At 34.3% G+C, this 12,145-nt stretch overlaps 1 protein-coding gene across 1 annotated transcript; it reads right to left on the reverse strand.

Annotated features, from left to right (window-relative positions):
* Positions 1-9,250: 9,250 nt before the first annotated feature.
* Positions 9,251-11,857, reverse strand: LOC144442989 (ninjurin-2-like). Its single transcript, XM_078132366.1, has 2 exons — positions 11,728-11,857; positions 9,251-9,619 (listed from the first exon to the last, which is right to left on the reverse strand). Exons 1-2 carry the CDS (start codon positions 11,794-11,796, stop codon positions 9,251-9,253), a joined length of 438 nt encoding a protein of 145 aa, XP_077988492.1. The 5' UTR covers positions 11,797-11,857.
* Positions 11,858-12,145: the final 288 nt, after the last annotated feature.

The raw sequence follows: 12,145 nt of genomic DNA on the forward strand, positions 1-12,145 counted from the left end.
TGGGTATCAGAATTAACCTACACAGTGTATGATGTCATAACACCAGACAGAGTGCATGTACTGTCACTATTGTAGTCAAGTGTATGATGTCATATAACACCAGACAGAGTGTACGTACTGTCCTAGTCAATTGTATGATGTCATAACACCAGACAGAGTGTACGTACTGTCCTAGTCAATTGTATGATGTCATAACACCAGACAGAGTGTACTGTCACTATCACCAGTGTATGATGTCATAACACCGGACAGAGTGTACTGTCACTATCGTAGTAAAGTGAATGATGTCATAACACCAGACAGAGTGTACTGTCCTAGTCAATTGTATGATGTCATAACACCAGACAGAGTGTACTGTCACTATCCTAGTCAAGTGTATGATGTCATATAACACCAGACAGAGTGTACTGTCCTAGTCAAGTGTATGATGTCATAACACCAGACAGAGTGTACTGTCACTATCCTAGTCAAGTGTATGATGTCATAACACCAGACAGAGTGTACTGTCACTATTGTAGTCAAGTATATGATGTCATATAACACCAGACAGAGTTTACTGTCACTATCATCAGTGTATGATGTCATAACACCAGACAGAGTGTACTGTCACTATCGTAGTAAAGTGTATGATGTCATAACACCAGACAGAGTGTACTGTCACTATTGTAGTCAAGTGTATGATGTCATAACACCAGACAGAGTGTACTGTCCTAGTCAAGTGTATGATGTCATAACACCAGACAGAGTGTACTGTCACTATTGTAGTAAAGTGTATGATGTCATAACACCAGACAGAGTGTACTGTCCTAGTCAAGTGTATGATGTCATAACACCAGACAGAGTGTACTGTCCTAGTCAAGTGTATGATGTCATAACACCAGACAGAGTGTACTGTCACTATTGTAGTAAAGTGTATGATGTCATAACACCAGACAGAGTGTACTGTCCTAGTCAAGTGTATGATGTCATAACACCAGACAGAGTGTACTGTCACTATCATCAGTGTATGATGTCATAACACCAGAAAGAGTTTACTGTCACTATCGTAGTAAAGTGTATGATGTCATAACACCAGACAGAGTGTACTGTCCTAGTCAAGTGTATGATGTCATAACACCAGACAGAGTGTACTGTCCTAGTCAAGTGTATGATGTCATAACACCAGACAGAGTGTACTGTCACTATTGTAGTCAAGTGTATGATGTCATAACACCAGACAGAGTGTACTGTCCTAGTCAAGTGTATGATGTCATAACACCAGACAGAGTGTACTGTCCTAGTCAAGTGTATGATGTCATAACACCAGACAGAGTGTACTGTCCTAGTCAAGTGTATGATGTCATAACACCAGACAGAGTGTACTGTCCTAGTCAAGTGTATGATGTCATAACACCAGACAGAGTTTACTGTCACTGTCCTAGTCAAGTGTATCATGACATCAAACATCATTACAGAATCACAGATACTAATGATATGAAAACACATGTTTATTTTATTCATATTAATTTGAATGTAAAATATTTACAGTAAATACCTAGTATTTATTTGTTGCAAAAAGTAGAATGATGCAGGGGTGATAATAATAGTTTATTCCAAGATATTTGAAAGGTAAAGGATGATTATGACTGATTAATAAATGGTATTGATCTTACCAACTGTCTGACATTTCTAATATTTATTTATTATCTCTATTTCATATCAGTCTATTCTGTATCTGTATCATTACGGTGTAGGTCATGTATTTATAGGAATAACACACTGTTGACAGGCAAGGACGATCTCAACAAAATTGATCTCTATCCCATATCCATATCAGCACTATAATTCCATTGATTGTATTTAGTTGCTGACATCGTCCAATGTCTGTGAACAGAAAATGTGCATATTGAATATTTGGTAAGATTATACGAGATGTCTACTGTCATGACTAATCAATGACAGATAATGTACCAGTTGTTATACTGATTACATGTATAGCAGTATTATACATATCCCATTCTTTATGTGTCTGTAGGTCTCATACTTATACTAACTGTGTCTGTCTTTCTGTCTGTTTGGCTCTGTCTCTTGTCTGACATATGTACATATGTATGTACGTGTGTGTGTGTGTGTGTGTGTGTGTGTGTGTGTGTGTGTGTGTGTGTGTGTGAATCTTGTTGACCAGCTGTCTCTATCTCATTGATTATTATGACTTTACCAGTGTTATATATTTTCAGTTCTACTAATATTCATTCCCATATGTTTAACTTACTACCAAATCAGAGTTACTATAGAGTTTCAATTAGGTGACATGGTGTTGTTTTACATCTCACGTTTTTGTTACAAATTACACAAACAAAATATAGGTAATGATAGCACACACACACACACACACACACACACACACACACACACACACACACACACACACACATATGAAATGTGACATTTTATCTGAACTCAAATAAATTTTTAGTGTTTAAGTCTTCCTTGTTTCAACCGACAGTGATGTTGATTTGTGTTCACAGTGAGATAAAATGTATCATTTTATGTGCCTGTGCTCTATCAGTGTCTGTGTTTGTTTTATGTAATTTGTAACAAAAGACGTGCGAGATGTAAAAGTTCACCGTGTTGTCTATAGTTGAAACTCTATAGTGACCCCGATTTGCTAGTAATAGTAAGTTAACTTAGAACGCATGTATTTCACCATTTCAGTGAAATAACAGAAAAATTACTCCAAATTACACCACTATGTAACAAATAATGTAGTGTTTCTACCAATGACATATTGTACTGTATATATAAATAATATCTCATACAGATACAGTCACCAAATCAGAGTTGTGAGTTTTATCATAAAATTGTGATTTACTGTGTGTCAGCTTGTAGAAAGGAGAGTTCATCATAATAACACACACACACAATATATCATGTCTAAAGGCTTTATTCATATATTTACGCCGTGTTTGATAACTTTCACTATATTTGGAGGACATTGAAATACAATATAAGCACAAGCAAAGTAAATATTCCACTAAAAAAATATCAAAAATATGATAAAAACACACACATAGTAAATACTTCACCAAAATATTGAAAACATACGTATAGTAAATATTCCATCAAAAGTACATCATAACAAAATAATGTAGTATTGCACGTAACATGTCTTTGTCTCAATGTTTGTACTGTAGAAAAACCAACTATGTTTACAATCTACACAACTCTATACTTTTAAAATATCTCAATGCATATCAAAGGACAAACATATACTGGTCAATTTTGATTATAAATGCTCCTTTTGTTGTCCTGAAATTTCACATAAAGTATGAAAATGACAAGTTTGTAGAAAAAACAAACATCTTTAGTTCACTTTAAATACTTACAACACTTACAAACAAACAAATATTTATCTGCTTTTTTTTTTTTTAACTTTGTGATGACATTATCTGAAGCATGCAACTACAATAGGGTTGTCGGTGGCTGAGTGGTTAAACCACTTGCCTCTTACCACTGCGGTCGGGGTTCGAACCCCATTCAGGGTTCGATTAAATTTACCACGCTGTAAGTAAGAAGAGTGTCGTTCAGTTTGACTCTACTGAACAACGAAGGTTTTCCCCGGGTACTCCGGTTTCCTCCTGCATTAACACTGAACCCATGAGGGATGGCCCTCACTGGACTTCTTGGGAGACAAGTGTGTATATGCTTAAAGAACAATCCAGTATAAATAAAGATTATTATTATTATTATTATTAATATGAATCAGATTTTAATCAGATTGACACAAAACACAATGATTAAACAATATGCTACACTTTGCAGCTGCTGTTGTGTGAGGTAAGTATGAAAGACCTCCCATCCCATCCCAAGATATCTGCTGTTGTGAGAGGTAAGTATGAAAGACCTCCCATCCCAAGATATCTGCTGTTGTGTGAGGTAAGTATGAAAGACCTCCCATCCCAAGATATCTGCTGTTGTGTAAGGTAAGTATGAAAGACCTCCCATCCCAAGATATCTGCTGTTGTGTAAGGTAAGTATGAAAGACCTCCCATCCCAAGATATCTGCTGTTGTGTAAGGTAAGTATGAAAGACCTCCCATCCCAAGATATCTGCTGTTGTGTGAGGTAAGTATGAAAGACCTCCCATCCCAAGATATCTGCTGTTGTGTGAGGTAAGTATGAAAGACCTCCCATCCCAAGATATCTGCTGCTGTTGAGAGGTAAGTATGAAAGACCTTCCGTCCCAAGATATCTTTAAAGCTGTTGTGAGAGGTAAGTATGAAAGACCTCTCGTCCCAAGATATCTGTTTACAGCTGCTGTTGTGAGAGGTAAGTATGAAAGACCTCCTATCCAAAGATATCTTTAAAATATATACATGGAAACTGTGATATACTTGATACAGACCTTGACTATTAAACTAACTCACATTTATCCTAATTTGTCACGTCATTACAACGACAGGAAATCATTAAATATTTATGCCTCATTCAGTTACTTCCTTCATATGATCCTTTCTCCTTGGATTAAATTAATCACTTCATAAAATTCAATGGTAGACTGAATCTGATAAATTGAAAGAAACCCCTATTTTTTCAGCAGTGGCACTAAGCTTTACTCTTTTTGAAAACCAAACTTTTGATAAAAATGCATCACAAAAATCAAATGCAATTCTTATTTTGCTTTTTTAACAAATTGATATATTGACCCATCCAATTGAATGTCATCAGCCTTCATGGCTTCAATTTATTTCATCAAGGCCTTCTAACATATCAACTACTTTGTAATTTTTAAAAATCATTCAGTTCTAACCAATCAAGAAGTGTGCAATGATTGGTCATATCAAATTTGAATAAAATACCTAAGCCAATAACCTTTAAGGGTATCTCAAGGTGATTTAAATGACAATAGCTGTAACTAGATGTAAGTATCCAAATGTAGTCCTAGTGGTTATAAATATTGTTTCTCAAGAAGATCTCAATTTTTTAAACATCACTAACAAGTGTTTCTGTCTTGGATATAAACATGGCAACTGTATAAAAAACTTGCTTTCATTTATTATTTCAGTAAATAAATCAAATCAGTCTGTCATTGGGCAGTGTTTACAAATCAAATCAAATCCCAATAAAATGAGTGTATTAACTCTAAGTAGTCAAGATATCAGAAATTAAACAGACTAAACCTGCCATCAAAGATGCCATTATTTTTTAGTAAACAAGTCACTCTGTGTTTAGTCTCATTTGTTCTGTTTTTAATCGGATCAGTTATCTTCCAGTACCTGTGATCACTTCTAATTTGTAAATAAAATTGAACTATTACCAGAACTCTAATTACGATTACCACACACAAGATTGTCTTGAAAGTAACTACAGTATAATAATGAAATGATTATTTGAACTTGTTAAGTTACTTCCATTAAAAACACAAATTGTATTATTTTCCAGTGGCTCTTAAGTACACAAGATCACAGATATGTAGTTGAAAAATAATAACCACCATGTATAGTCACATGACTGATGTTAGAAATACAGTTAAAATAAAGTATAATTTTCCTCACAGGTGAGTGATATACATGTACCATGGATGTTATGTGTGTGTGTGTGTGTATGCGGTATGTATGTATGTATGTGTGTGTATGTATGTATGTATGTATGTATGTATGTATGTATGTATGTATATATGTATGTATGTATGTTTGTATTTGCATGTGTGTGTGTGAGTGTGTGTGGCTATGTGTTCCAAATTTGAAAGGCCATAAAAAATACATCAGTCTTAGACTACCAATTTCAATCAGTGTGTTTGAATACTGAAATCAATCAACGTTTACAAGTAAACCCTGACTGTATTGACCAGATGATGACACTGACATACCCTGACTGTATTGACCAGATGATGACAGTGACATACCCTAGATTTGTAGAAAAATCTATATTTCAATTCTATATCAATATTTTTAATAATAGATTTGTTATTATAGACAAATAGTGTAACATATTGGAACTGGGAGTGTTCACATCTGGTGGTTCTTTTGTTTGAACAATATAAAATAGTTCATGCAACAATGAATCATGTAAAAATATTTGTGCAGTGTCATCACTAAACTGTAGTGATAGATGTATAGTGGTATCAAGTAAAGAGGATTCATACAATGTCATTGCACTTGATAGGAACTTTATTACACCTACACTATATTTGGCATGATGTTCCTCAGTCGTAATATCGTCCTTTTGTAGAAAAATATACTTTTGAAGAAGGTGTTTTATACATATCTGTGTGTGCTAGAAGTATGACTTCGACTCATCCATTAATTGACAGGATTTGAAGATACCAGACTGTTAATGTAAAGTGGTAACTGGATAGTCAAATATTATATTGTAATTGGCAACTACAATATCTGATGTGTAACTATTTTGATTAAAAGTGTATAATGCTACAGGACACTGCCCCTGATTGGTTTTAATTTGAGTCAGTAGTTATATAAAGTATACATTACCCATAATCCCAAACCCTGGATATCTAACCATTGAGTTGGTGGTGTTATACAGAGCATAATCCCAATAATCACATCATTGACTTGGTGGTGTTATACAGAGCATTATGTTACCTTTTAGCCTCGACCCTGGATATTCAGATAATGAATCCATGGTGTTACAAAACACAAATTATTTTTAACGTAGCCCTGGATATAGCCATGGAGTTGATGGTGTTACAAAACACATGTCACCTATGAACCCTGGATAGCCTAAATAAGTCGATCATTTGACAGCTGCAAAGTTTGGATAACGAACTGAAGGACCCCTTTATTGGTGTTATTTCAAGGGCAGTTTTATAGAATATATTTGTACATGTATCCTATCTAATTCTGCTACTCTTGGACTAGTATATCTTGTCCTTCTAAGTGACTTAATTAGCCAAGGAAATCTATAATGGGTAATATTTCTACTTGTCAAGATGAAAATAATGAAATATTGCACATAAAATCCATTTCAAGGTATGACATAGGAATTCCCATACTTGCAGTGAAATCCACTATTACTAAATATATCAAAAACAGCATCAGTGAAAGTAACACTTAGGGAAAAATTGAACTCTGTGTGTGTCTGAATTAAACTAATACAGGATTGACTAGAATAGGTTTTGACTAGCCATCCCAGGCATGAACCAGCTGTGCCATTCTTACCACATTACATCATCAAAGATGAATATCGCTATGACTACCGATGGTGTCTCCATCAGTTGATCATCAATAAAAATATATATCTGATTTACTGAGTCATCTGAGTATATTATATTTAGAAAGATGTAATAATAGACTACAACAACTGTAATACAAAATATAAATATTATTTCTACCACTATTATATGTTGGCTCCAGACATGTTTCAGCATATTTAATTGAAACAATAGTTGTGCCAAAATAAGTCAGTGTGAATATGGAATAACTTTACTAAATTCTGAATAACTATAAATTAAGGTAGATTTATTTCAGATCAATACATTTACTCAAAAAAGTGATGGTACTATAATTTCATTTTAGTCAAAAATTGTTTAGCAGTCAAAATAAAGTGGAGCTAGGATGTTAAAATTTTTTAGTGTGCCAAAATAAATACATTCAGAGTAATTAATTCTGCATTGTATGTAACTCCATTGATTTAATAGAAAACACAACAAATGAAATGTTTCATATTTGATGCAGCATATGTCACAAATTGGTCACAATACTTCCGTTAGAGTTTGATGAGGTAGAAAAGAAATAAATGAAGACAATTATGTGATTCAGAAGTAGACAAACAGAATATACAGACTGTGCTGTTATAGGCTGAAATGACATCATTTCTCTCTGGAATGTGATTTTAAAGAAGTAACCAAAGATGATTTGGTAACAAAATCGTCTTAATTTTTGAATGTAATAAATATTAGGGTCGGCGGCTTTATTAAACTAGGGTTAGTCAGGTAATATCAGAAACACACATTTTTTTTATTTGGCCTAATGAGATAACAAATATATATTTTACAAAGTTATCCAAGAGAGTTTAGAAAAAATGGATCTATTCTTCTTTTAGCAGTGGTATCTTATAAAACATAAGTTGAAAGAGTGCCTTGTTATATACGTTTTTTTCTGGCTTTTTAACCAAAAATATTGATAAATATAATTTCTTTCTGTGAGAGATATGTTTATGAAAATTGAAAAAACCCTGTTATGTTAAATAAAGGTTACTTATTATGCATGTCAGACTGATTGAAAATACAAAATCAAAAATAGAAATATTTTGGTGTGACATGCAAGTAAAAAATAAATTCTTTACTACATTAATGGTATGGTTTTATTACAGTATGGTGGATTTGAATTGAAGTATACTTAGTGTGTAAGCTTTGGTTTCACCATAGGGCATGTATATTATAATGTTACTGACTATAAAAGCTTACACACCATTACAATTCATATATAAAGGACAGAGTTATTACATTTATTATACGATGCATGAACCAAGTTATTGTCTTTGAACAGAAAATATATATACCCTTGTTGTTCTATGTCACAACAACCTGTGTCTACGTCACTGGTTCCCGGGTGCTCTAACTATGAGTCTAAACATTCAAAATCGCCATTATTTTCACAATTTTACATGATTTATGTTTTAGGAGGTATAGTTATATTATTCCACAACATTTTTCTTCATTCAGCCTGAAAATACTCCTGGCCTAAGGGTTTGCCACCTCTTGTCTAGTGACTCATAGTGACAAGCTTCCTTAGGTCATGATTTAGTAATTTTTTGGCTGAACAAAGGAATATATTAGAGGATAATATGTAGTTACTCTCCTGTTTTTTTTCTTCACTCAGCCAAGGAATATGAGTGACCTAAGGAGCCTTGTCACTACAAGTCAAGATAAATAGTGACAAAATAAAACTCTTAATTTAATTATTCTCTTAAGGAAAGAAATGGGGAAGCTAATGTTGATTTTCAGCATTTTAACTCATACTTGAAGTATGGAACCAGAAATAGGTAAGTTGAAATGGCAAGCATGACTATCCTATATTTTCTGTTGGCAGTGTACAACTTGGCTTGCACTTGCCATATAATGACTCCTTTAATAATATAATTTCAAAAAGTGAAATTTGCCCATATAAAAATGTGACAATAATGTCTTTATATTATGATGTCTATTGTATTGACTTTTCCCAATGATTTGAAACTTTTTTTGTATCTTCCATGTTGCGGTTACAAAAAGTGCAATGCCAAGCTTGTTTCCACCATAAAAAATCTTCACATCTTCATGTTTCGACTTCTCCAAGTGGAATGTTCTTAAGTCCAAAGGCAGCAATGAAGATATTTATCGCTGTGATGCCAAACACGCAGGCAGTAGCGATGTTATTTAACCAGTCCAGTTTTTTCTGTTTATAGATGTTATTGAGATCATCACGGCCTATCAGCAAGAGGAGTACACCAGCAGTAATTTCAGCTAGAATGGCAAGAACCAACATACTGATTAGGAAGCCATAGAATTCATAATATTTTCCCTGTTGGAGCACTGATTTCAACAATGCTGCATTTGCCATTAGCAGAGACACAACAAGCAGACCCGTTGCTATGGTTTTCTTGGTAGCATAGTGATTCATGTTGATTTGTTGTGGCAATCTATGCTGCAAGATAAAGAAAACAACCTTGTTTCAAAATTGAGTGAACGAATATTGGATTATCGGATGTCATTATTCATAATTCATGATTCATATAATATAATAAATGTCAAGGAACCACTAATATGTTACCAAGTGTGCTTACAACACCATAATACAATTTCAATGCAATCTAAGTCATGCATCGACATTAACATTAATTATACCAGTATAGTTTAATTATGGTTTTATGTATGTACTTTCACTTGAGTCAAATAGCTTATAAACTCAGCTTGTGCCAATATAGTGTCTGGTGTTTTTCAGCACAACTGAACTTAGGCATGGTGAAATGTGTGTGTGTGTGTGTGTGTGTGTGATATAAACAACCTAATGTAAACTACTGCCAATCCAATTGCTTTGGTATAAGGTAGGGACATACTTTAGGGTGTTTAGATGGGGAAATTGTGCAACAAAAACAATTGCACCACAGATGTGTGACAAGGCTCAAAAAATGCTTGGCAGATTGGTCTGATATTTGGTTGGGATGTTGTTCTTGGGGATGTGTAAATGAAGAATTCTTTATGACATGATGATCTCATTTGTGATATGCAAATTAAATTTCAGTATACAATGTTCACATTGGTCAAACAGTTATACCACAGGACTGCCAGGTGGATGGGACTGAATTTTGGCAGGATGTTTCTAGAAGTGTCAATCAGCAGATGTTGTACAAGATATATTGATACAATTGGTCATAACACCCATGACTGTTGAATAAACATAAAATATGCCTAGCAACAAGGTCATGCCTATAGTAAAAGTCAAATAATGTCATATATTGCAAAGGTAACAACAAGGATAGTTAAATTTCTTTTACATATTTGACGGAAATACGTTGAAGTTCAATAAAGTATCATACGTCAACTTTGTAGTTGTGCTACAATACCATTTGAGCTATTTTTAAGAAGCCCCATCGTATGGCCTGATGAGCTTTGCCTTTTAAAATAAAATAAAATAAAACAATTCTACTAGATTATAATACATAAATACATGTACTACAATATTGCAGGAAGACAACTTTACTTGGTGAATCAACATTCCCATAGTAATTTAGTATCATTTGTTTGTACTTCAATGACGGTGTATTACCAGTATGTAAAACAGTGTATCAAAATCGCCGTAAGTGATAAAGCAGCAAGTACCCTGTAGGCAGGCATGGTGGTGGTGTACTGTCTCTGTTAGAATAATATGAAATATAAGACTGTCAATGAAAGACGATCCTACACACGTTGAAAGTGTTGCATAGAGTGGGTTCACAAGAATCAACATACCCACCCAGTAACAATACTCCTCTTAGACTAGTATATGCAATATGCGTTAGAAATGAAGAAAATCAGTTTCGTACTGTATAAGTCACGTGTGTAACAGTTTCACGTATGTGTGTTGTCTAGCAGAGAGGGTTGTCGACCTAGTACAGACAGCGTGATCTGCGAAACCGGACTCTTTACAGATAGAATTACATGTAAAGGTTGATGAAGAAACCAAATATGCAGAGTCATCGTCGTGTTTCTCCTTTCTATAATAACGAACACTTTTTTTTACATAACGGCAATGAAAAAGAATCTGATCCAGCATTACTTATTTTATAGAATCTGTCAGGAATGACGAAAATAATATTTGCAGCCTCGAAAATATTTATTTCCAATCGGTGTAACAAAGTCTTGGTTTACATTACTAGTTTTAATTGTATTTGCATATCGATGTTATTATTACCATAATTATACACTTTATTGAAGTCCAACGCATGATGTATTTAAAGGCTAGTATATACGTCACGATTATTACACTGCAAGATTTTCAACAGTAATCCCAACTCACAAGCGTTTGTGTTCAACAGAAATCCCAGTCCACAAGCGTCTGCGTTCCGTGCGCCGTGTAGTTGTTTCGTATCAGTATTTACTTTCATTGGAGCTTTCGTTCAGTTTAGAGTTCAATTTGTTGAGGAGTACTCGTTAATGAAATGCATAGTCACGTATTATGTGGATTGGGATAAAGGTTGATATAAAGATGTCATGTGACTTGAATTCAACATTTTCCCTCGTGACTTTGGAATTAATAATCAAATAAACTCCTACATTTCTGAAATCTATGGTGTGTCCATGGGAAGTACAACTAAGGGGTCCTCCTTGTATACATCTTTCCATACCAAGAAAGTAGTCAGATGTCAACAGAGAAATTCGAAGAACGACTGGCCTAGATCTGCTTGCCGTATAAAACTGTGTATGCACATATAAACATCTATACGTGCATTAATCATGCAAGTATTTGGGACTTGCCGATTGCAGAGATGGGAGACATGGTTATCACGTGAATAGATGATGACCCATGTTATGGACGGCCTCGTAGGTATGACATTGTGTGCCAAGGTCTAAAAATAGAGACTACCCTTATTGCTACTACATTACACCCTGATACACGTACTATCAGTTTTCAGATGAGTCATCGGATGCGTCAACCGATTCGTGGGTTTCCCTTTCAGTTTAATTACAGAAT

This window comes from Glandiceps talaboti, chromosome 1 (assembly GCF_964340395.1).
Source record: "Glandiceps talaboti chromosome 1, keGlaTala1.1, whole genome shotgun sequence".
NCBI lineage: Eukaryota > Metazoa > Hemichordata > Enteropneusta > Spengelidae > Glandiceps > Glandiceps talaboti.